Source organism: Melanostigma gelatinosum, assembly GCF_949748355.1.
Source record: "Melanostigma gelatinosum genome assembly, chromosome: 6".
In the NCBI taxonomy this organism is placed as follows: domain Eukaryota; kingdom Metazoa; phylum Chordata; class Actinopteri; order Perciformes; family Zoarcidae; genus Melanostigma; species Melanostigma gelatinosum.
In genome coordinates, this window is record NC_136639.1 from 7,969,530 (window position 1) to 7,995,961 (window position 26,432).

Genomic DNA, 26,432 nt, shown 5'->3' on the forward strand with positions numbered 1-26,432 from the left:
GTAGTGCGCTGAGGTGACGGATGAAACTTTAGAAAGCTCAGGGAAAACATGAATGGCTCAACATAATTTATTTTCATTTTATGTTAAAATGTACAGAGTTCTTTGAAAGTACTTGCTAAGAAAGAAAAACAAAAAAAAACTGAATAAATGGAAATACATACAGGGACAGAGTCGAGAGTTGAGGCCGCTGAGCGCAACGCAACCATCACCGTGTGCCCAGCTGTCCCTCCTCTCTGTATTCCGCGCTCTTCTCTTAGCATACAACGCAACATGTACAATTACAAAGGATACAAAAAGGGAAGCGATATAAACAGACAGAAATATACTGAGCTCCTTTTTACATGCCTCTTAAATGTAAGGAAGTCATCCTATACACACACACAAGTAAAAAAAGAAAAGAATGCCAAGTGACCTTTAGATATTTGTAGTCCTTTTTGTTTAAAATAGCATTAATATAACTACACAAAGATAGAAAAACTCGAGAGATGAGATGGAATGGAGAGGTTAAAGGCATCTTAAAGTCACTAAAAGTGAGTGGTAATTTTTTGTAAATTTTGAATTTCTTAGTAATTATTACCCGAAGAGGCGAGCTAAAAAATATGTATTTTTTTTTTCCTGAAACAGAAGTGGAAAAAAATGACAGTACCAATATCAATGTCAGAGTTTCCTTTTTATATTATAGAAAAAACATTTTCTCTACAATAAGTTTTCTAAAGTCAAAAAGAGTCAGCTCGTGTCATAAAAGAAAGCTGCCCAGTCTGATAAAATTCAGAAAACAAACAAAAACAACATAAGTACAGAACAGAACAGAACAAGTACACACAAATAAAGTATGCAATGTCGGGTCTGTAAGAAAATGAAAACTCCTCTTTTGACTTTGAATACTGGTACATGGAGCAACCGCTTCGCAGAACCTCGAACTCGTTCTCCCCTTCGACCCTGCTTTCATGTGAGTGTGCCTCTACGCGAGGGCCAAACCATGCACTAGATCAGGCGCTCGGGCACACCTTTTACAAAGGATGGCCGTCGACTGCCGCATCTCTAGCCAATGGAAGTGCAGAATTTTGCAGAAAAGTAAAAAGGAAGAAACAGTTTTAAACAGAAATACACCATTCAGAAGCAGACTCCTGGACCGTCTTTCAGTCACCAACACTTAAGAGACGTCAGCTGTAGCTAACCGGCTTGATGGAAATGGCACTGTTTGTTCTGCATTCCCTAAACTGCTTTAAAAAAATAAAAAATAAAGGCTGACATAGTACACCGTCTGTCAGTGGAGTGTGGACAAGAACAGCTTAATGTTGTACTTTCCTGAGCTAGCCACCGTTTGGCGATAGCTAGCCAGCGTCAGTGTGTGTTTGTAGGTGCGTGTGTGTGTGTGCTTGATATTGGGAAGTACCAGAATATTTACATTTTTAACGTTTTCAGGGTGGCGGCAAACTGGAAAATAATGCTACTTTGTTTTTCGTTGACGGACACGTACATAAGACAGCGACGCGCTCGTCTCTTCTGTGTCTTTGCAGTTTGTTTTTTTTGGTACAAGGTCCCTCCGGGAAGACAGAGACTCTGGAGACAGCCCCGGCGCCCCAACGCTGTTCTGGAACTAGGTGGAAAGCCACAGAGATGTTCGGGTGTTTCTGAGAGAGCAAAGACGCCGCATCACCGTTTCAGAATGCCACACATAAGACCAAAGCATACAAGAGGTCGGACTGCACACGAGTATTTCAAAAACAATCAACAAAAACAACAACAAAAATAAGATTCAACTTTATGTTTACCAAAAACAATAGTCCGCCTGCAATGTTTCATTGTCCTTTTTCAAGGTAAGGCTCCCTATATCACTTAAAAGATTGTGTGCATGGTTGAATATAGTCAGTGAACCACTGTTCTTCACTCGCGGTCTGACGAAGCGAGGTACTCCTGTATTGTCCTTCTCTGTGTGTCGTTCTCGTCATTCTTTGTCCTCTCCTCTCCTAATGCGCATCGTGGGGACGAGGAGCCCCGCTGTGTAAAAATCACATTCCAGAGGACTGTGCAGGCCTGGCCTGAAGCAGCACGGCAGAGGTCCATGTACACCCCCCCCCCCCCCCGCCCCCCTCCAACCCGGAACCCCACTTGTTCCCATACACAACCAGCTGGGAGGGGAAACGAGCCCAAATCTTTTTTTTAAAAGGGACAAAATGACAACACAGAAAAGCAGGAAGCCCAAAGACCCTCTCTGTCTCCAACCACCGACTCTCCCTGGTGCCTGCCGCAGCACTGGAGAGGGTGAACAGGAGTAATGGACATTTAGAGTACAGCGAGTATCAGCTCTGGCCTCATGTCTCCTTTCTCAGTTCCTCGGCTGCTCATCTGCTCATGTACGGTGACTGTTTAGGGACACCAGCATAGCTGTGATGGGCGGGGCCAGTGTACATCATGTTGCCGTGGTGGTTGGGCTGCATAGGCTGCTGCGGGTAACCCTGCCCTCCCATCATGCCCATCTGCATCTGCATGGGGTACTGAGCTGGCTGGTTCATGTAAGGGGGATTGCCGTGATAACCGCTGTTCATCATGGGTTGGGGCATTCTGTAACCGGCCGACATGGCGTTGAGGGGCGTCATGTTCATGGAGTTGTACTGCGCTGGCGTGGGCATGAGGTTCGGCATCATGCCGCGCTGCACGGCCAAGGTGCGCGACGTGCCCTGCATGGCCACGGCCCCCGAGCTGCGGCCGTAGAGCTGCTGCTGGTGCGGGGCCGGGGCCAGCTGCTGGGTGGCTTTGGACCGGATGGAAATATGGCCTTTGACTGTCGCCATCTGGCCCTGTAGCCGCTGCGTGTGCGGCGGGGGTCCCAGACCGATGTTGGCGGTGGGCATGTTGCATTGTAGCTGCAGGGAGCCCAGGTTCATGGAGCCGGAGCTAAGGTTGGGGGGCGGGGTCATAGTGGGCTGGCCCTGAGGAGTGTGGGGGGAAGGGGCCAGCCCCGGGTTGGAGAGAGAAACACTGGTGGCGTAGGAGGTGACGGAGGCGGAATGAGAGTAAGGCATGGCGTGGGGGTCCATGATGGTGTTGGTGAGCTGTTGGAGTTTGGCCAGGCTGAAGGTTGCCGAGGGCTGAGGGTAGCCCCCCGTGCCAAAGTCCTGACCCATGCGCTCGTACAGGGTGCGGCCCCCTCCTCCACTCTCGGGGATCTCCATTATCATGGGTGTGGAGGCGAAGCCGTTGCCCATGCTACACTGCGACAGGGCCTGCTGCTGCTGCTGCTGTTGCTGTTGTTGCTGTGGTGGTGGTGCTGACGGCGGAGGCTTTTTTTGGGACTGCTGCTGCTGCTGCTGTTGCTGGTTGGTGCTGGGGGGCCTCTCGATCACACCACAGCTCTGAGGAGACTTAATGCCACAGCCGGGGGTGTTAGAGCGTGGTGGGGGTGGGGGTGGCTGGGCTACAGCACTGCCTACATTACTGGCACCTGGTCCGCTGTTGGGCCCTGGCCCCGTTTGCTGGATGAGGCCACAGTTGCCCATCCCTAGTTGGGACCCTCCTGTTCCTGTGGAGGACGTGAGGCTGGGGGCTGGCACGAAAGAGCAGCTGTTAGACTGTGAGGACGGGGTGGCCGAGCTTGAAGAAGAGGAGGCTGACGATGAGGAAGCCGTGGTAGCTCCCGCAACTACACCAGCTGACATTCCCCCTCCATTCCCATTACCCCCTCCGCCCATGGTGGAGTCGTAGCTGCTGGGGTTGTCGTAGTTCTCCGTTGTGCTCTCGATGCTGCCGAGGTCACTGAAGCCGCTGTCCACCACCTGCTGCGAGTGGTCCGACACAGACGGTACGTCCATCATCGGCGACGTCTCCATGTTCTGCTGGGAGGGGGCAGACAGAGAACTGGGATGTTCCGGCGTGATCTGGGTGTACCCACCTCCAGCTCCTCCACCACTTCCCCCTGCTCCAGTGGGTCCGGGCGTGCCCCCCCTCTGCCCTGCCGGTGTCGTGTCCATGATGCCCGAGGGCAACCCCGGACTGTTGACCGAGCGCACAGATTGACTGGGAAGGGACGGCACAGGGGGATTGGGAAGGGGGCTGCTGTGTTGGGAGGCCCCACACTCCTCCACCAAGGCCAGAGCCTCATCCTCGGCCTCCCCCGTGTGGCTGTAACTCTGCAGGGTCCGGCAGGCAGCTAGGGTCTCCTCACAGTCCTGGTAGGCTCCGTGGTGGGGCTGGGGTTCGGCCTCTTCGTCCTGGGCTTCCCCCTGAGTCAGGGACTGGACGGCCTGCATGGTCTCCAGGTCCAGCTCATTGGAGTGGTGATGGGGGTGGTGCGGGTGATGGTGGCCCAGCTCCTCTTTGAAGTCGGAGTGCTGGTGGGAGTGTGGATGTGGGTGCTGGGGTTCCATCAACAGCGTGACGTCCTTGTCGTCCGGGTGCAGAGACTGGAGCTCCATGGGCTCAGAGGGAACAGACATGGCCGTGACGGTTTCCACCGCCGCTGCTGCTGCAGCAGACTCCTCCTGCTCTCTGCGCCGCCTCTCCTCCTGCTGCGGGTCGGCCGAGGAGGGCCGACACTTGGCCTCCTGCGCCTCCTCCTCCTCCTCCTCCTCGTCCTCTTCTTCTTCCTCCTCCTGCTTGCTGACGTAGTCTCGGGCCACGCGGTTATCCATGTCTAAAAAAGCCTCTCCACCTTGGGGTTCTTCTTTGACCGGAGGAGAGCTTTCTAGGGAGGCCGGCTCCTCCTCCTCCTCATCTTCCTCGTCATCTTCAGAGTCCGGACTTTTTCTCTTCTTGCCGCTGTTGTTGTTGCTGCCGTTGCTCTTGTCCTCCAAGTGTCCATCACCTTCATCGTCTGCATCATGGTCTTCACTGCGCCTGCTTCCTGAACCGGGTGTAACTGCTGCTCGCCTGTTGACACTCCCGCCGCCGCTGCCCATGCTGCCACATTCCTCTTCCTCCCTCTCCTCATCGTCATCGTCCTCTTCCCTGTCACCCATATCTGTGTCCCGAGGCCGGGACAGTGGGGCCCGGGGCCCTGGGGTGGAAGACGAGCACGAAGGGGGCAGTAGGGCCCGGGAAGGTGGACGGCTGGGTTTGTCTTCCTCCCAGGCCCTTTCAGCCTCCTCCTCCTCCTCCTCCTCCTCCTCTTCTTCCTCTGGCTCAGAGGTGGGAGGAGGTTTGGGGGCCGGCTGTGGTGGCGGGAGGAGGGCGCGGTTCTTGGGCGGTCTCCCTCTTGGCCTCTTGGGCACCTTCTGCTCAACAGGTTTAGGGTGATAGTCATCGTCTTCATCAGAGTCTTTCTGTTTGGTGACTCTGTCTGTGTTGGTTCTGCAGACTCGCTTGCTGTTGCGCTCATCAGTCTGGAGCAGCTGAGGATCTTTGTCCAGCTGCTGCTCCAACTGCCTTTGTCTTTCCTGCTCTTGTCTCTCGGCCTCCTCCTGGGCCCGCTGCAGGTACCAGCTCCGGGGCTTGCGGCCAGGCTTCATCTTGATTTTGGGGGGTGGCGGATCCCCGCTTTGGGCCTGGCTATCTGCGGCTGTGCCACCACCAGGCGGTTTTCCAGGTCCTCGTTTCTTCCAGTGCAGTGGTTTGCGGCTCTTTCCCTTGGGCCAGCCTTTCTTCTTCTTGACTGGGACCTCAGGGTCGGCCGCTAGGGTCTCTGATGGAGTTGCTGGCAGAGCAGCCGCAGGCTTCAGCACAGGTGTTAGCTCTGAGAGGGGGCAAGAAGATAAGTGTTAGATAAAGCTGCACACAGTATGTAAACAAATCATCACTGAATTCTGCCAAGTTCAAAACTCTGCCTGCTCACCGTCTTCCTCTGAATCGGTGAGGTTGGAGTGCCGGCTCCTTTTAGGTGCTGGGTCAGACAACCTCATGACAGAGCGGGGTGGTGGGTAGCGGTGCAGCGGGTGGCCCAGTGGCGTCTCCTCCTCCAGCCTGGGCATAGGCCTCTCCGAGTCAGAGTCTACGAAAGGCTCATCCAACACCTCCGTGGTTTCAGAGATGGTCTCTGTCACCACGCTGCTGTGAGGGTGGCTGCGCTGACGAAAGCGGCGCTTCCTCAGCGGCTTCTGGGTATAAACAGGACAGGTTATTAGGTGTTCCTGACCCACACTGACTGAGATCAAGAAGACTACAGGAAAAGACATGAATCCAGTTCGCAATACAACTAAACTGCTAATTTATTTAAATTAGCATTCACGGTTAACAAGACACTGTTCGTTTCTTACCTTGCATTTGAGCCCCAAGGCAGGCTTGGTGAGGATGGGTGGGGAGCATGTCCTCCTCTCATCATCATCTTCATCATCGTCGTCGTCATCCTCCTCCTCCTCTTCACTGCTTTCACTGAAGCAGCTCTTCCTGACAGGAAGAGACTCATTCAACCTGGAGACCATAGGAAGCTGTGGCAGCCCCACCCCAGGCCCTTCCATGGATCTGGGCTTAGGGCCTCTCTTTTTCCTTGGGGGCCGCCCTCTTCTCGTGAGAGTTATGGAGGGGTGTCTGGTCATGTCCAGTGAGTGAAAGGCTTGGGATTCCGCTTGTCTGTCCAGGGAGAAAAGGGAGGGGGGCCCGGTAGCAGAGCCTGTGGTCTTTCCTCCCTCCGTTCTCCCCTCGTCTTCATCGTCCTCGTCCTCCACCGGGCGGATCTTAGGTGGCCGTCCCACCCGCGCTCTGTCTTTCACCTTGCCCCAAGGCCAGTTTTTGGGTGGGCGCCCCCGTGGTCTGCGTTCTCCATTTGTTGGGGGAGGGGGGCGTGGTGGCTCTGGGACAGGGGGCGGACAGCGAATGGGAGGGGAAGCTGGGGAGCTTTGGCTAATGGGAAACCCCAGGAAGCACTTCCTTTCCTCTTCTTCCTCTTCGTCCTCCTCAGCCCTCTTCTTCCCTTGGCGCATGTGCCAGGAGATTGGTGGGACCTTGTGACTTGGTTTGATCTAATAAAAGATAAAGTAAAATAATGAATCAATAATGTACAACAACTTTGACATCAATCTGTTCAACGTATTCAACGTATTTACCTCCTTGCGGTTGTGCTCCTCTGGTTCATCATCCTCCTCGTCATCGTCATCATCACCATCAGAGACCACAGTGTTGGTTACGACGACGGGGGTCCAGCGGAGACACTCTGGGTCGACATCCAGTTGCCGTGGCCGGGCCTTGAGACGAGTCATGTGGTTGGACACCAGCTTCTCCCTCCGCACCAGGACCAGCCTGACAACAAAAACAAAAAAACAAGAGCGTTAGAACTCTGCATGCATGTTTCTTTACATGCATTAGGAGAATCTGGCTGTGTATGTCAGTATATGTCTGTGCGCATTCACACCGATGTGTTTGTTAGCTTACGACGCCCATGAAGTGTGTACATGTGTGTGTGGTTACGTGTGTGCACATGTATATTTACAAGGTGTGCAAATGTTTCCTTACACTATCAGGCTGATCAATGTTAGTGTTTTAAACCAAAGCTTAATAATGTTGCCATTTGGTGACATTTTGCCAACCTTCTTCTGGTGCTGCCACTGACTTCTGTCTTTATCATTGTGACCTCATACTGACAACACATTAATCACTGGAGTGAACTTTGCTGACGACACTTAACCAACTGGCTGATCTGGCATTTCATTCCACTGTAATGAAGAACTTTCATTCGAACAGAAAGCGTTACCAGGGTTTCTAATTGAATGAAGTTTGAACCTGAGTCACTGAATTAGGCTGCAGCAGGGCACCTAACCTATGTTGCTAGTCAGTGGAAGTTCACATTGATATGGTGACTGTGTGAGCAGTGAGCTTACTAAAGTCTACTTTAAAGGCTTGCTTTGTTTACATGCGAGGTGTAACCTGGCTACAAGCCCTACACTGTTTATTTTGGGTTAGTTACAAGAGCCATTAATACTTTGTGACTGAAAGCGGTCTGGCAATCAGATCCTCCTTTTTCTCACTGCACCATAGTAAGCTATATAATATGCTAATGGAGAATAAATAATAAAATAAAACATAAAAATAACAAGGCCAGCTAAGTGAGAATGATGTTTGCCGACACCCTCTTCTAACACTGTGCAATCTGCAGGAACTTTCAACTCTGCACGAGTACGGCGTGAACCACTGGAGGGCATCACTGACCCATTCAACACGGTACTAAACAACGTGGAGCATTTCAGAATGTATCCCCGTCCCGTCTCTGACCTGTCTCCTCGCTGATCCAGCATGCTGAGACTGTGCAGGGTGGTGGTGATGTCCTGCGGGCAGATCCCGGTCAGCTTGCTTAGTTGTCGTATGGTGATCTGCCGATCGCGGACGTCGTGGAGACACTCCAGCACCACGCTGCGCCAGTAGGCCATGTAGGATAGTCGGCCGAGGTCGGACAGAGGCTTCTCTGGAGATCCTGGCTGGCCCTCGCGTTTGGACAATAAGTAGCCTGTAGGAAGGGAGGGAACAAAGGACATCGTGAGCCAAAAAAAGGCATCTTCTATTTTGTCTATCAACAGAAACACTTCCCAGTTATTGGTGTTGTCACTTTGTGTGCGTTTTGCGTAGCGCCCTTACTGAAGTCGATGAGGAAGCGTCCGTAGCCCCTGCGCTGGTACTGTGGAAGAATCATGATGCATGACACGTTGTATTTCTGTTGACAGTGCTTCTCCTGGAGAAGAGGGAAAGAAGCAGACACATTAGACCAGAAGGAGAAAATAACATGTCTACATATAATGGAAACTACATCACAGAGCAGGCCTGTGTGGGTGTGCAGCAGGGTGTTGATGGTGCTGCGTCCGCTCACTAACTGCTGTGTTTTGGCAGCGAGGAGGCATGTTAATGGGAGCACCTGCAAAACGCTAAAAAAGGGGCAATGGAGCTCACAGCACCCACTGTTTATCTGGGACACATTTCAGCACATTTGAGCTGGGAATGCACCTGTGTGGGGTGATGCCATTGCATTTCAATTTCATGTGAATAGATTTTTCTCCCCATTTTGGTTTTGCAGGGGTGGTTATAATTTATAGAGGTTTGTATTCCTTGAAAAATGACTTCGCTGAGAGGTTGTGGGTAGAGGGACTGAAAGGACGTGGTTGGGGAGCAATCCCATACCTTGGAGAAGTAGCCAACAAGGTGGCAACCTTTGCTGTCGTTCTGGGTCAGGACGTAGAAAAGGAAGGGCTCCACATCATAGTAGAGGGTCTTGTGGTCCAGGAAGAGCTTGGCCAGCAGACACAGGTTCTGACAGTAGATTGTGCTCACATTCCCATCAACCTTTAGATTAGAAAAGAAATCCATCAGCACAACGCAATGACAGTTTCCTAAATGACTACCATTCATTCCCCCGACACACTGCTGTCCAGAAGTGCATCTTTAAGCTGCTGTTAGAGAGCTGTGGAACAAAGGGGAGGTGAACGGAGGAGAAGTTATAGTGTCGGGCAATGATCTCAGCAGTGTCCCTGGAGCCCCTGACTGATGGAGAGGGTGGAGGCGAGAAACAAGGAGCTGTAAAGAGAAGGAGGGAGGCTCAGCTTTGGCAGCTCGCCAGTTATATCTGCTCTCCTCCGAGCGGGGATGAACTGCAGAGCAGGGAAACGGGAGCTGCAGCGGCCATGGCCTGCAGACAACAATCCACTGAATTCATCTTCTGCTGCGCTACGAGACCCAGGAAAGGAGCTTAACAGTGCATGGGTGATTAGGAATTCTTTCTGATAACAGTCAATTCCCTGATGACACAGACATAAGAATATTCCTCCATGGTAGGTAGGGATGTCAATTTATCACCATTAGGAATTTGGATGGCTCAAGATGCTGTATATTCATGAAGTTGGTGGGCAAAGTATTGGCGCGCATATGGTTAACCTCTGATTTTATACTCCCACAGCCGAAATAAAAATGAGTGGGTCTCGGTAAAAGTCTATAGAAAGCGTTGAATACATTTTTGATGAAGGATCCGTTGGTCTGTTCTGTGACTCTACAGGACTATTTTGTAGAGCATGAGGTGGCTACCAGGGTTAGAGGTAGTATACTTTGAGGGCACTGTGGTATGGTCTCTCTGTTACAGCGTCATCCACAATCACTCGCACTCTTCCGGTCTTTAACTGTCACCATCACTCAGTCTGAACAGTTCCTCACCTCATAAACAGAGACGTCCTCCTTCCTGTAGATCTCGTTGGCAGGCGGGTGGAACCAGTTGCACTTCTTCATGTGCTGGTAGAGGATGCTGCGACTCTTCATGTAGCGCAGGCAGAACTCACACAAGTAGAGCTTGGGTAGTCTGGAAAGGGGAAATAGGAAGGAGAGTACAGAGGAAGAAGGAAACGTGAGGAATGGTAAAACTGTCAGAATCGTCGGATTTTCATCTTTCCGACAGTCCTTAAACACAACGTGTGTTTGTGTGTATAAACAGTTCCGTCAGAAAACGCAACTTAGCTTAAGATTGTGATATTTCATCAAAAACATATTCTACATGTCTCATTTAAAATTCAAATAGAACGTTTTACTCTAAAGAAATCCTGCAGAAAGCATACAATTCTGCGCTCCTCAGCGCAACTGGGAAGCCATGATTGATTCGGCTGAGACCAACAGTCATGTGACAATTTTTTTTATATCTTTAGGTTTTTGGACTGTTGGTTCAGACAACAGAAGCAATATGAATGTGTCGACTTGGGCTTTGGGAAATTGTGATGGTACGTTTTGATTTCTTTGTTTGCCAGATTAATCAATGATGAAAACAGCAAAAAACCTGCAATGCCTGAGACACGTGGAACCAATGGGATTTGAACAACAGATTTCTTCAGAAGAGCAGGGGAATATTTTATTCAACAGCTACATGCATGAAGAAAATGAATACACCCGTGGCAAATCAGAATCAAATTGCCTCCCTGGCTCTGGCTGGTTACCTGCCAAAGTAGGTGGCACTGTAAACAACCTTATAATTGAGCTCCATTACGCCGCTGGTAATTGCTTTGCCTACACACAGGACTGTGAGCTAAGTGCATTATGCTGGTGTGCTTCATGAGGGTAATTAGCTTACCTGCTGTACTCCTGGGGGTAGGGAGACGAATACCACGTCTGGATTTCGAACTTGCCGAACTCGATGACTGACGGACAGCGCATCTGAGGATCCGGTGGACCCGTCACGCCGACTTTCTGTGTTGGAGAGCGACGAAGGAGGAAGAAGAAAGGGAGGGACACGCATGGTCAAGTTTACTGCTGGAGTGATCAAAGGTTAAGTAGACGGATTACACACCTATTGGATTAGGATCGCGAGAGGTAGGCAGGATACTGTCATCGGTAACATGCTTTTAACATAATCGGTTCAGTCAGTGACCAAAAGCCACTTCTTATTACTTTGGGCTACCTGCTAGCATGACAATGGAGCTTTAAGTGGAGCCGCCGACACAGTTTGGACATTTCTGCCTGTCGTTTACGATAATGGATTTCCTCCACGGCTCCTCAACCTAGATAATCACATCTGCCCTTTTCACACACGCATTAGGCCTTACCACTGCATCAAACACTTACACACTGCTGTGAATACTCCAGCGGGATAGTGTTTTAATATCACTTCCCCCGACACTGGCCGAACACACCGGCTCTCTGGTCATTCTGCTGCTGCGCCGCATGAAAGGGGAGCGTTATTGGAGCTAATTCACATTTCCTCTAACTACACTGGCACCGGGCTAACCAGGCCATTAGAGGTGCCCCCTGCTCAACATTCACTCCACTAAACATCAGATGTTCTTTTGACACCAACACCGTCTTTATGTGCCTGACTGAGACATGGCGGAGGCCTCACGCACTCAGCCACGCTGGGCCTCCATGGTGTGGCTCCACTGAGCAGCCATGTGCGTTCAAACACGGGCATATCATAAGCAACTTTGTACATCATACTTCATTAACCTTGTCGTGAAGTTGTTGTCTCTCGGTTACCTCTTTTTATTGGCATCTATTGGCCATTTGAAAACCAAACCTTTGATCCCCACTGAATCAGACGCTCATCATGCTGCTCTCCTCCATGCGCCCAGCATCTGTGGTAATTGATGATGTTAATATACCGGCTGAATCTGGGAAGAGTTCCATGGCAAATTAATTTATTAAACAATTAATAACCAATACAGCTAATTGACTTTTCCACCCACAAACGTGCCTAAATCCTAGAGACCTCGCCTGAGCCAGCGACTTCATGTTTTAACGCTCTGGGTGTTGTTGACGCTGCTCTTTCTGACGACATTCTCATCACCCCCCCCATGGGTTATCATAACACCACGCCCCATAACTCCAGCCTGAGTCATAGCCTCACAGGTCTCTCCCAGCTTCCCCTGCCGATGCCGTCTCACTCTACAACGTGGCCGCTCTACCCTTTGTCCCAATATCGGATCATTCAACTGTTAAAGACGCTTCGTGTTTGGTCTCTTGTGTCCGTGTACCTGCAGTGCCAGCTCCTGGATGTGTCTGAACAGCTCGATGTCTTTTTCCGTCAGGTTCTCGTGGCCGGGCAGTTTCTCATCTTCATCGCGCCAGTCGCTGCCTTCCTGATTGTCTGGGGAGAGAAACGCAGAGTCGACATTAATGAAAATGTATTGAGAAGCCTGCAGGGATGGAGTGCCAGATGTGTGCTGATTGATTTTTACAAAAAGGTGCTACAGTCACAGCGGGCAGACATTGAGGCATCTATACACAGTAAACAGTCTTTCGTCAGCACACTTTAACTAAACCGTGCAACTGGAGTTGCTCAAAAACACATCATAGATATCGATATATTACAGCCACATCACCACAGATGCATGTATGTTTACGACGATAAACCGACTGCTCTTCTTATACATATGTAGGGTAAACTGGTTTTGAATCATCACAAAACTCATACAGGTTGTATAAACCCGCTTCTCCGTCGTACAACTGCGGTACATCTTCAAAGTGGGTCAAAACAGTGAAAATTGAAGTGAATGCTGCCAACGCGCCTGCTCCGTCACATCTATTCTCTTCTGCTGCGCTGCACTCCAAAGGCTCAGTGGGAAGAGAACTGCAGGAGGCCACTTCATATTACAAAGCAGTTCCTTTTAAAAATATCAACGCTACTTCATTTTACCATCGGTCTACAATTTCCAAATAAGTAACATGACGGCTGTGTCATTATGAAGCTGGAAGAAAAGTGAAGCGCCGTCTACGCAGCACAACATGAACCCGTAGAACTGAGTCCGTCAGTTAGCAAAGCATCTAGCTGATAAATTGGGTATGACTGGAAAGCTCCAATGAGCTTAAATTAACCTTCACTAAGTCCCGCCCCTCAATCGTATGTCAAATTGATCTTCAGGTTCCCAGCATTCAGATGATGTATACCACTTCAATGTGGCATATCCTTTTGACCTGCTATCTCCCCCTGTAGATCCCCTGTTCCCCCTAAAAAAAAGACAAATGCGAGTCTATGCATGTCAAGTACATGAACTTCATGAACGTATTTTGGCTGGTTTACAATAAGATATTCTAAGCTGTCTATCTTGTACTTTTAAAAATCGAATATCTTGCATCAACCAGAGCTGAAACGAAAGTCGTACTGCAGTGGTAGTGGAGCTCATCCGTACCTCTATCATCTCCTTCTCCTTTGCGATTGGCTTTCTTTCGGATGCGGCACTGCTGTGAATAGTCCACCACTTCCTGCCGGGCCTTGCGGCCCTCGGGCGACGGCGTGAAGAACTTAGTGAGGGCGTCGATGAGGCCCTTGGTCTTGTTGTTGAAGCGCAGGCTGCCCTGCGACATGTCATCGTCGTCCCGCATGGAGAAAAGCAGCCGGTCGTCCCCGGGGTAACCCTCGCAGGAGGAGCTGGAGGACGAGTGGGCCGAGGCCGAGCGCTTCCGCCGACCACGCCTGCCCAGCTTCTTAAAGGGCCGGCCCGGCCTGAGGAGAAAGTGAGCGGTCTGTTTGAGACTCTGGATATATATATATATATATATTTACAGCCTATATTTATATGTAGATGATGATAAATTACACAGACAAGGGAAAGGAAAAAAGTAGCTGTGAGCTCATTTTAGCGAGTCGGCATCGTGGCCGTTAGCTCGTCTGCACTCTGGTGAGGCAGATACACGACACTTTGCTCTCCGCTCGGCTAACAATAGCTGAAGGCATTTCTTTTCTCACCTGTTCTTGGGCCGCCCCAGCGGTGCGCTGTAGCGCCGTTTGATTTGTGCTGCCTTTTCAAGTAAAAGCTTCTTTCCCTTTTTCCTGGGTTGGCAGATTTGACAAATCCACATGCCTGGAGAGAAAAGAGTAAAAGCACAGGTTCACACACCCCACGGTGGAGTAGACAAGACGGGCTACCAGCCGGGCTGCGGGACGTATCGAATACATTTGCGCTTAAATGGTGGAGCGTTGGGTGATTCACGAGGACTCGAGGCATCATGTAGTGCGACTATAACGATCGTGTAGAGTAGTGACGAATGAGCTTCACGTAGTCTGTCAGTTGAATTCATGGCAGCAGCGCTGTGCTTACCTTTGGGCATACGCGTGAGGGGGGGGTCACAGCACTCCATGTGGAAGCCCCGGTCACAGGAGTCACAGAACAACATGTTGTCCTGTACAGTTAACACACACACACACAGTATTGATGAGTATTAAACCCTTTAGATGTGTTTCACACAAAGTGAGTCTCATTGACTCATTGCACATGACAGCTAGAACAATATGTCGGGGCATATTTCTTAATAAATATGCGTCACTCATGTCTAATAAGACGGATATGAAGCACTTTGTTTGATGATACATTTCTTAGAGGCTCCAGTGCTCATTCTGATGGCTCATTTTGATCATATTTCCACATATTCATGGCACAAAAAGAGCATTATTTTTTATTTCATTACTATGAATGTGCCTTTTACAGTTGGACTGCACTTTGAAAATATTCACCGTGACTGGTTTAAGCCACTGCTTTGTTTCCCTTTTATTCTCCATGTTCTAGATGTATTCCATCACTGTGCGTGTCGGTAGAATGTCGTGCATTTTGTCTCACTGTCAAACCTCTCTCTAAACATTTGAATAACAATCACTCCTCGCTTGATAAGTAAGAGAAAAGAGTGAAATCGTGCCGATGCCGACTTAAAATAGCTCAATCCCGGGACCACAGATGCGTCTATCAGCGTCTCTATCTGGCACCTAAGCAGAGAAGAAGAGTGCTCACAGACACTGATAGGCGGCCAATCCGCCATATTCGTTCTCATCCACTCACCGCATTCTTCCCTTGATCCTGACAGCTGCTGCAAGTCTTGCATTCGATGCACTGCCACCACAGAGCCTTGACTCGCGTTGTGAGCTCTGGGGAGAACTTGAGACAGGATGGGTGGCCTGCAGGTAGACAGACGCACACACACAAACAAGTCAACGTCACACACTGACTGACAGCCATGACCCACTTGCATCATTGTTGGAGAAGAAGAAGGAGGAAAAAAAGAGCTCCTCTTGGAATTGAAAAGGCCTCCCTGAATTAAACCTGGCTGCAAAGAGAGTGTTCAAACATAAATGACAATCTGCCAGAGCTCCGTTTGAAGAGCTGCAAACAAGATGCTCTCGTCTGGGACAGAAACCCACGGAGGGAAGAGGAGGAACACAAGCCCTCCTCTGCTTTCACTCAGCGGCAGGAAAACCAGATTCATGTCCCAATTTCTCTGAAAACAGAGAACGGTGCCAGTGTCTGTCGAGGCATGGCACCCGAAAAAGAGATAAAAGAGTTTGTGTCTGTAAATTGTTGTGGCCAGCTTCCTAAAATGAAACGCACAGTAATCGTTTTACTGGACGTGTGCTTGGCATTGTGCTTATATTTGGGTTTTTTAAACAAAAATTGTCTTTTTACAAAAAAAGATAATACAGAATTTGAGATTACATGTATTATAACCAATCATATCACATTTATACTCTTCTTCTGTGGTTGTTCGGCCCACATAACCAGGAGAGCACTCACCACTATTGCCACAGTCGGCGCAGGAGATGAGCTCCTCCGGCCTCTTATCGCGATTCTGCTCCTTGGTCCCCAAGCAGAAGCTGCAGATGGGGATGGGCTCTGCCACCGGCTGGGGGAGGGACAGAAGAGGAGAGGAGATGGGGGGGAGAGATGAGAGACTGTCAGTCAACTTAACAGCCCAGTTGTACAAATGACAGCAAACAAAGTGGCCTCGTGCGTCCTGCCACAGTGAGTGTCTGTTGCTGTGTGTATTAACGGCGGACTGAAAACTACAACGACACCACGGAGCACGTGGGTCTGTGAACAAAGTGTTGAGGATAATGAGGAGCACGAGAGCTGCACTGTGAGGGGATGGCTTGTATAATTCATGTCATCTCCGCTGGCTCCTGTGTCGTTTGATCTAAAGCTGTGTCTGCTTGTACTGGCTGAGGAGTTTACGTTCCAGAGCAACGTGTCCCATTTTGACACTTATTCTGAAAGACGCCATCAGACATTAATTTCTGGAGCGGCATTCATCTTTTAGCGTGTCCCCAAAAAACACGCAAACCGTGTCAGCGGGTGTGTACTAAGACACAAAAACACATTACCTGATTACGCACAGAAGAGCAGGTGCACCTCACAGGTACTAACACAAGAGGGAGGGGCCACAGGGTGAAAGTCTATGGAGCCTGGAGGCCCTGAGGGGAAGTGGTGGCTCACTGCTACCTCAGAGTTCACCACAAGGCAACACATTTGGTTGACTGTTGAGTAGCCTACAGATATGACTGAGTCAGATTTTAAATAACTGCCACAATGTAACCAGAGCAATCTTTGTACTCTGGCTGTGGTCACATAAATGTCCTGTAAACAAATACATTTTGGTGAGCTTGTACTGTTTTTAATAGTGATGAACTGTGATTTAAGGTGCCTTTAAAACTCTTTTTGGCCTTTTCCTATTCTATTGTTTAACAACACTTAAAAACAGTGGGTGTAATTAGGATTTTCTGACTGAAATGTCTTCAAATTGATGCAAACACAAATTTAAAACGCAAAACAATCTACATTCGCCACCGGTACAACCACTTGTATTTAAAGGTTACATGCTGGCTTGAATCACAAGCATTAGGTCAAAGGAGAAATATGCATCGTATGTGTTTGAATGGGTAAAAACATTGGAGAGATGTCTCTCCTCCTTTCCAAAATCAAAGCTCTCGTGTGTTGCCAGGTTGAGGACCCTGAACCTACACGAGCACATATTAAACTTTGCAACAACAAAGACAAAACGACTAGAGATGAACCTAACAACACAAACCCTGTGCTAACTTACAAACAGCGCTGGGCAGATAAGATAAATAGATGATAGCTAGCAATGGTCGTGAGTAAAGCCCGGCCAAATGAGCTTGTGTGTCACTGCACACCAACCACAGAGACTCGTTCAAGCCATTAAACTAGTGTTAAATTGGTTGAACACGATTATTTTCTTTACGTAGGCTAATTTACAGAATCCAGTTTGTTTGCCTGCTTCCATGGCTGCTGTTTGAATGCTAATTAGTTTCACATCTGGCAATCCTGGGTATCGCAATGGGCCAAACCCCAAAGTAAAAACAGACGTCCTTCACTGGAACGGAAATTTGAAAGGAGAACGTACTGGCTGCAGCATTGTTGTCGGAAAATCCCCGACTTCAACTTAACATGTTTCCTTATGTTTATTCTTTTTATGATTTAATGCAGTATATATATTACATATTTCTCCATTAAATACACCTGTTTCTGGAGGGTTCATTCGATGCAAAGGATATTTAGTTGCAAAAACGATCTCATGAAGACAAAGCAACAAAAAACAAATCTGAGGTAACACAATAAAAGTACTGATCAAGAGAAGAGTGCAAGAAAATGTCTCAAGTACAGTGTGTTTATGAGAGAAAAATGCAACTGTGGCACCTCGAGCGAGCCGTCTGCCTGTGTGAGAAGAGCACAAGTGATGGACACTCCGAAGGAGCTGCAGGGCGCCATGGCTGACATGGGAGACACCAAGCATACGACATCTGTTGTCCAACTGCTTCCACATCCTCAGCTTTATGTTTCGAGCAGCGGAGAGCGGAATCCACTGTTGAAAACAACTCGCGTGACATCTGGGCTGGTGTTTGCCTGCTGGTGTTTGCCTGCTGGCGTGTGTGTGACTCTGAGACACAGTGGACGAGGGTTCTATGATCCGATGACACCAAAGCGGAGCCGCTCGCCGAGCGATCTAAACTCTTACGTCTCAGCACAAAACACTGGATGGTGGCGTCGTGCTGCTGAAGGTAGCGGGTAACGTGGCTGCAGCCAAAGTGAGACACATGCCAAAGAACTACAATAACAACGTGCTGGAGCAGAGTCACAACTCAAGTTAGAACTCACTTGAGGTGGCGATTTCTTTCAACTTTGACTCTCTTTTCTTGGGTTAATCAGTGTAAAAAACACTTGAGACACGTCCTGTTATCTGTGATAATATGTGACATCTTCAGATACTGAAATCCCCAAACAATAATAAAAGTATATTTTGAGGACAAAACACCCTCATATTTGCATGAAGTCCAGTCATAGCAGCCTGCTATGAATTTACAAAGTAGCCGCCGAAATTCATTGAAAAATTAAGTCTATTCTCAAGCGCATCCCTGGTGACCATGATGAAGAGAAAATACTAATCTGTATGTTTTATATTATTCTGAAATTGCAGGAGGCACACACCTGAGGGCGTAACATGCTCACAGGACAGTCCAATAATTCATTTAAAATGGGGAAAACAACAACGTGACAGCATCGGTGCACACGGCTGCAGAGAGCTGGGGAGGCAGGGAGGAGACGGGGACAAGAGAGCTTGATTTATTGGGTTCATTTCCTTCTGACTCAGGCTACTTCCAACACCCCCGCTACCCCTCTGCACACCCACCCCACAGGGACAGAGCGAGCACGAGAAACAAAAGGTACGAGAGAGAGAGCGAATCAGAGAAGAAAGAGGTAGAGAGAGAGGAGGGCTGTAAAGAATGAGCAGTGGAGTGAGAGAGAGAGGCAGATAAGCACAGAGTCTTACGTGAGGATAAACGTACAAAGCACCAGCTCTCTATTTCTGAACCCATTTCACATTCTCACAGGTAAAAAGGTTATAACGGCGTTATAACGTTTAAGATACAAAACCTGGATGCGTGACTAAAAAGAGCTATATTGGGCTGCAAAACACTGAAGAGAAATGGAAGTCAGCGGCGAGGAGGAAGAAAGGAGGAGTGTTAAGACAGAGCGGGAGTCGACAATAAGAATCCAGAGCGCAGGGGGGAGTGAAGGAAATGGGAAGTGTTAAGAAAGAGAGAGAAACATGCAGCAGCAGTCCTCTGAGCGGTCTGCGTGCGACCAACACCTCAATCATTGATGCTGACGCTTAACCCTTTCCCCGCCGGAGGAGGTCAACTGCTCCCACTCGCCCTGTGAGCGCTCGAGTAAACACGAGCAGAGAGCTACACACATATAGTGACGCGAGCTACAGTGAGGCTTTAGTTACTGGCTGCCACCGTAAATTAATCCCCGACAGATACTAAAAATTGTAAAGCTAATCCTCCCTCCATGACAGGGATATTGGAAAGGTGAAACACAAGTCTTAAATTTCTCCTGAGAGCTGTTTTCTCCTCACCGTTTCAACTCCTTTTCTACCTCGGCCAGCATTAGCTGCCAGGACTGCTCTTACACCACAACACCGCTCGAGAAATCTCCCACATCTCCCGACTGTTAAGTGACACGGACCACTTTCGACTTAAGATGTGTGTGTGTGGATGCATGGGTGCCTATTTTAAGCCTGCGTGCTGCTGCGTTGGCATGCACTTCATATTTTTTTTGCCGAACATAAGAAGTGCTCAGGAACACACCGTTGTTCGGAGCCAAACAGACACGCCTTGTGGCAACTGTCAGCCGTGTCTACTGGGTGGACTTGAAATGCCATACAAACATGTCTTACAAGTTACATGTTGCTCTAGAAATACACACACACACACACACACACACACACACACACACACACACACACACACAGAGACAGGTGATGGTACCCGAGTCTGACCCGACTGACACACCAGCTCGTGCTTTATGGATCACTTGAGCACAACAAACACACTCCATACCCAGTGTGCTCCAGGGTTAGCCTACTTTTAGGTTTAGTTTTCAAACGGTCAAAGTTAATACTTGAGGAAGCATGCAGCGTTGTCTGAGACCTTGTGCGGAGAGATAGTTGGTTATAAAATATAAAATAAAAACAAGTGATGGCCCGGTTTCCCCACTTACATAAATTGGCTTCTGTTGTCCAAAAACAGAGGACAGGAGAGTGAAACAGGAAGGAGAGAACAATGGAGCAAGGACGAAAGGAGAGGGAGAAATGGAGGAGGGATAAAAGGCAATGGGAGAAAATGGAACAGCGTTACTGTTGTCCTTGTCTCAAGTCAAGGATCTCATTAACATGGGAGCCCAATCTCAGCAACCCCCACCCCCAACCACCACCACCACACTTCCCTTATGGCCGCCCCCACCTCCAACACAAACTCATTGATCACTGTTACAGAGCACAACGTGCAAAGCAGACACACAACACACACACATATTTGCACTTGCAGTCATTGCATGCACGAAGCACAAGTGGTCGTGAAACACACCCCAGCACGCCATCGTCACATTTTCATTCAAACGTGTATATGCGTGGATGTTCAAGTGATGTCAGCTGACGGTTAGGGGAGCAACATGACATTTCATATCTGAACTCCCTGGAGCCCCACCTGCCCGGAAATCACTTGTCAGTAACTGGTCCACTGTCTACAAACAGCCCGAGGAAGAAGACCGTGTGTCGTGCCAAACCCGCCCTTCCTTTAGCCAAAGCATCACCCTCCATTAACGTCGAGGTTAGCCAGCGAGCACAAAGCTAAATCACTGCATCAAACGGAGCGCGAGCTGGCGGCGGTCCAGCCGTCACTTTCACAGCTGCTCAACACATTGGCTCCATCTGTAGGGTGGTGAGGTTAGCCATACGCGAGGCCTCACACAGACACAGCTAGACTTCGCACGCCAAATGCCATTCACGTCACAGTCACCGGTGAGCTGGAGGTAACTGGTGCTCGCAGCGTCTGTTCCCTGTAGCCACCGGGGTCAAATTTGAACACCGTCACTGAAAACATTTTCCAGCTCGAGGCCAAGTCTACACACGGTTTAGGAATGTGTTCACACAGACCTGTAAGGTTGCAGTTAATGATTAGTTTAGTCATCGAGTATTGTCCTCGATTATTCTATGGATTCATTGGATAAAACAGAACAACTAATTGGTTTCCTTTTTTAGGAAAATCATCATTTGTATTACTGAAATTGCATAAATGAATGTCTGTCAAAACTAAACCCATTGAGTGTAATGTGCCGTATTTTGATGAAAAACACAGGAAATAAATGATTGTATTTTGATGTTAATATTAGCTTTGATAAAAAATATATATATTGTCATTAGTAATTTTAATTATGTATTATAAGCTGCTTAGTGCTAGTAAGTTAAAAAGCTCATAATTCCCACTCTAATATTTATTTCATACACCTCCAAACAAAAACTATATTTTACAAGATTAAATTTAAACATAAATGGTTGGAGTTAAACAAAGTTTCTTAAGGAATCGTTTCAGCCTCACAGACCTCAATCTGGAGAGTTTATTTATCATAATGGTTTCAAAAGACAAACCGGTCGTCCAGGTGAAGTGTTGACAGTGAGCTCACTGGACTAACTCAGGGACTCCATTTCTGGAGTTCTCAAATGTCATGTTTCACTACTTTGAGCTCCACAAATGAAAATCCATTCTTGCACGATTGTATTTGAGGTGGCAGCAGAGCACAACAGCATGTTCGTTATGATATGTGTGAACGGACCCTTTAGATAAATGCTCCATTTCTCTGCCGGTGTGTAACTGTCTAACAAGAAGTGGGTCTGTGGTCGCTGTGCAGCATGAGCTGGTGCCATCAGAGAGAGGAACAAGCTCTTTCAACTTTAGGAACTAATAATGGCTCGACTGAGGCCAGAGCTCTGGTAGAACAGGAACAGATGCCGGACAAGAAAATTCAGGCAAAAAAAATAGAATCTCTCCAGCCCCCACCTTGAAAAATGGATCAGTCCATAATCTGAAATTCAAGTTGACTATAAGAGTCACGGGAGACAATTTCATTGCATCCTACTTCGTCACTTTCCCAGCATTCCTGTGGTGTGATGCGAACCCGGAGAATGTTTCCGTCCATCCAGTGAACACACAAAACCATCTCCTGTGACTGCACAACATGATGGAGCAGCAACGAGGGGGGAGGGAAGAGGGAAAAAGACGAAGAAGCAGGTTGCACCAAAGGCATATAATCGATGTCTGAGGGCATTCTGTATTCACGATCCTCCGAGTGACGATACATGATGTCTTCACCTTGAGCAGACACAAGCAGGGGGATGTGTGTGATGTTAGAGAGACGGGGGTGGGGGGGGGTAAACAATACTAGGTAAACGGAATGAATTACAGGGGATAAATATAGGCGTTATGGAGCATAATAAGTGATGCTTAATGCAGAAACTCCACAAACCGCTACCAGCTGCAGGCTAGCCTGTCACGGGGTCAGTGGGACGTTTTGGAGGGAAATCACCACGACATTGTGTATGAACAGAAAACGTTACTGTGTGTGTGTTGTTCACGGGACGGTTTTTTTCACACGTCCTCGCCGTGACACTGCACGTCGAGAACTCTGGTTCACCCCGCTCCAGCTGTTGAGGAGGGGGCAACCGCAGGGCAGGGAGATTGTTATTATGACAAGGATGAACATCATACACACAACTACATACACACACACAAAAGCTCAGCGTCAAGCCCATCCCATCTAATGGCCGTAGCCTCATACTGCTAACGGGCGCTCAGGGAGGCAATGAGGTTTGCCATCTATATATCCATGACCCCTGGTTGACTTCACTACCCCATCCACCTCCCCCTTCGTGACCTGGCAATGGCACCCTATCAGGGTGAGAGTGGGGGAGACAGAAATAGGGTCTGGGATCCCGTTTGAATGGAGCACTCCGACACAAACATCGACGTGTTGGGTACACAAATCTCCCCACAAATGGGGTCAAAGCCAGTGCTGAGCCATTTGTTTTGATTCCCCCCCCCTGCCTTTACTCTCTCTCTCTCCCGCCTTTCCTTGGGAAATCATAATTGTTAGCAATCATGCAGGGCAATATGGCAATGATGCGCAACTTGGAAGAGTAGGAGAATGATCACGCAACGGCGACTCAGTCTACCGTGCACACGGTTTCTATCTCTTTGATGCATATGCCTCTCGCGCCGGCTAACATACACATCAAGAACACACCGACACACACTCGCAACAACACACATGGTTGAGCAGCAATAAGGTTATATCCTCTGGAGAGAGATAGAGGAAAGCAACATCACAAGCAGAAGCCGGGAGGAAGAGTAAACAGGCTTGCGTGAATGCCAGACACAATTGTCAATTTCCTCACTGCTGCAGCAGCTTCCCCATCTAGTCTGCAGACGAGGCTCACAAACAACAACCCCCCTCCATTCAGGACTACGCGTTTAATTCATGATCGCTGACCGGCGAATAATTTCCCCGATGCAACAGGGTGGGCTTGATTGCTCATGCAAAAATTCACTTTGCCTTTCTGGTGCAATCTGAAACAAATCCACTTATGCACAAACATTGTTTTCACACCGAGGCCGGCGTTACTTTGCGTTTTCATTTCGGTTCTGTGAGGTGGAGTGGCGGGCCGATCAGTAGCTGAGTCAGAGAGGAAGAGGAGGTTGATGTCGGTTCGTCTTAGGACAGGGCCATCTGCAGCCAAGCAGGTCACTGTGTTAGGCAGACCCCCATGTGACTCCAGACTGCTCTCTCGGCTAATCCTTCTTTGTATGTGTGCGTGTGTATATATATATATATATGAGTGTCCATACCAGCAGCTTCTGTGGCAGCCCAGGCTTGAACACACCCCCACACAGAGGGCCAGATAAAGCCAGGAGCCAGCCAAAACAGTGTTTAGGGCAGATAGAGTGTTAACAACCTGAGTGACATTTGATCCAATGATGGGCCACTAGCCCGGCACATAGTGGTGTGTATACTGTTGTGTGTGTTGTCTTGTGTGTACACTCCGTTTGTGTGCATGTCGGTGTGTGCCATTCTGTGTTTGCATGCAGTTGTATGGTTGTATATGCGAGTGTGTGTGTGTACACATAGCCCTGGCCCTTAGAAGCAGAGGTTAGCCGCCGCCTGCTCTCTGTGATCAGGTTACAAAAGTGGGTGTGTTCCCTCTCTCGTCTGTCGCCTGCATGTCTGCCTCTCCAACTTATTCTGTCTCTCTCGCTTTCTTGTCTCTCCATGTCTCTGCCTCTCTCTCCCTTTCTGGAGGCCTGTAGCTTGCGTCATCCAGGCTTCTTCCTTTGGCACCACTACAGACCATCTCTCGCTCTCCCTCGTCTGTATTCCTCCCCTTCCCTCTTTTCCTTTTTCTTCCACCCATCCTCCTGCCAAGGAGCAGCCCTGCAGCTGGTCCACACTCCCTGCAGGAGGGTGGGAGCCATGTGACTCTCTCCCCCTGACCTCCTCCTCTGCTAAAAAAAAATTGGCCCACCAGACGCCCAACCAGCATCTCTCTAGTATTGCTCGCCTGGGCCACATCACATACACCTGTCACTCATATATTGCCCCAGCAAATGTAACGCTGACCAAAGTAGTCTTTCTCACATGTATTCAAACCCAATACGCCCACGTCCTCTCCAAAAACACACTGATAACGTCATCCACACAGTGATGCAGACTCCAGTTTGTAGAAACATCCTCACTCTGGCATCCCTCTGATCTTACAAATGTTGCACAACCCTTCTCAGTCGCTTAAAAAAAAAATAAAAAATAAATGTTGCAATGTGCTATCTGGTGGAAACTACTACGCCATATGCTGGATGAAAACTCACGACTAACGTTCACGGAGTAAAAGGCCGTACTGTGCTGTAGTAAATTACAGCCCTGTAGGCCCATGACCAATTTGAACAAGCAGAGAAAATGCGGCGCCAACATCTCAGATATTGCCAACTGATAGCTCTGGACTAATCTGGGTGTGGAGCGGCTGTTATGCAAGTCCAATAAATGTTGTGTGGATTGCAAAAAGAGAGGGAGTTTGTCTTGTACTTTCACAAATCACACTCTTTCTGTTGATGCAAAATGTTTGAACTGAGGAGCAGTTTTTATTTTGACAGGATATCCGTTATCTTATTAGACATGTGATGGCAACAGACCAAAGTGATCTTCTCTTTTTACATGTGTGATGCCAAACCTTTACTGTCAACTGTGATCAGCAACATCCAAATAACGGTGGTCAATAATGCCCATAGTGAAAGTGACCAGTTATTTACTATCTACAGCAGCATATCAATGTGTGTAGGTTTAAGGTGAATGCACACCTGTTGGTGTTGGTGACAGATGTACACGTGCAGAGACATTACCTTGTCTTTCTCGTGGGGCAACAACCGGACTGGTGGCAGTGATCCCAGAGACACCGTCCCGGTCCCATCGTCTAGGCAGCTGCTGCGGCTGATGAGCTGGAACAGTGGCCCCTGCTTCGCCACGCGTCCATGGGCCACGGCCCTCTTCAGGGCCACCCTCAGCTGCTGGTGGAAGAGGCCAGACCCCATAGAGCCGCTGCTTGACAAGTAGGCCGCCACGTCAGCCTGGCACTTGAGAAAGCGCTCAATGTTCTTTAAGCTGGAGCCACCGGGCTCATGGAGCCCCTCCAGTGCCCGCTTGAGCAACTTGTTCCAGTCCAGTCCCGGTTTCTTCCCAGAATGGGAGTGAGAACTACCTCCACCACTGCTGCTGCCGCCGCCGCCGCCGCCACCGCCACCACCACCTCCTCCTCCTCCTCCTCCTCCCCCCCCTCCTCCTCCGCCTCCTCCCCCTCCTCCGCCCCCTCCTCCACCGCCTCCTCCACCGCCTCCTCCGCCGCCTCCTCCGCCTCCTCCAGAGCTGCCACTACCTTTGGGCTTGGGCAGAGCCAAGCGCCCCGGGTTGTCAGGGTCCTTGTAGGAGTTGAGACCTTTGTTTGTGACCTTTAGGATGGTACCATCCTTGACGCTGAGCTCCAACTGCTCCAGAACCGTTTTGCGATCCAGGCTATGGGACATGGAGACCGCATTGCAAATGCGATCCTCTGATGGTCGCTGCTTCTGCTTCTTCACCTTCTTGATGGCCTCCACGATCCATTGAGTGTACATTGGGTTGGCCAGTTTCACCATGGCTACGGTCTGGGTGGGTGCAGGGGCCTGGAGGCCTTACCACACACAAAAAAGGACTGTACGCCAAGGAAACACCTGGCCTGCGCCGTAGCGCCGCCGCCTCCTCTTTCTCGTTGCCCTCTGCCTGCGTACTAACCCTTGTCCTGGGGTCGCACAGAGAGTCCCTCAGAAGCTGAGTGTGAGCAGCACGGTAATGAGCAGCTGAACATAGCACAAACCCCCTGAGCCAACTCTCCACCTGGTAAAATACAGC

General features: G+C 49.1%; 1 protein-coding gene across 1 annotated transcript; it reads right to left on the bottom strand.

Moving 5' to 3' along the window:
* Positions 1-2,122: 2,122 nt before the first annotated feature.
* kat6a (K(lysine) acetyltransferase 6A) lies at positions 2,123-26,432 on the bottom strand. The gene is made up of 16 exons (XM_079270375.1): positions 25,391-26,432; positions 15,882-15,990; positions 15,153-15,268; positions 14,421-14,502; positions 14,069-14,183; positions 13,512-13,825; positions 12,357-12,469; positions 10,961-11,076; positions 10,060-10,201; positions 9,037-9,198; positions 8,500-8,593; positions 8,140-8,371; positions 6,978-7,170; positions 6,192-6,893; positions 5,771-6,032; positions 2,123-5,671 (listed from the first exon to the last, which is right to left on the bottom strand). Exons 1-16 carry the CDS (start codon positions 26,177-26,179, stop codon positions 2,346-2,348), a joined length of 6,867 nt encoding a protein of 2,288 aa, XP_079126501.1. The 5' UTR covers positions 26,180-26,432; the 3' UTR covers positions 2,123-2,345.

Bases quoted from the DNA above. Each gene is read 5' to 3' on its own strand.
- kat6a (XM_079270375.1), bottom strand. From the start codon at position 26,179: ATGGTGAAACTGGCCAACCCAATGTACACTCAATGGATCGTGGAGGCC. The intron at 15,269-15,881 runs GTGAGTGCTCTC...GTCTACCTGCAG, and splicing joins CGCCGACTGTGGCAATAGTG to GCCACCCATCCTGTCTCAAG. The intron at 6,894-6,977 runs GTAAATACGTTG...ATCTTTTATTAG, and splicing joins AGGAGCACAACCGCAAGGAG to ATCAAACCAAGTCACAAGGT.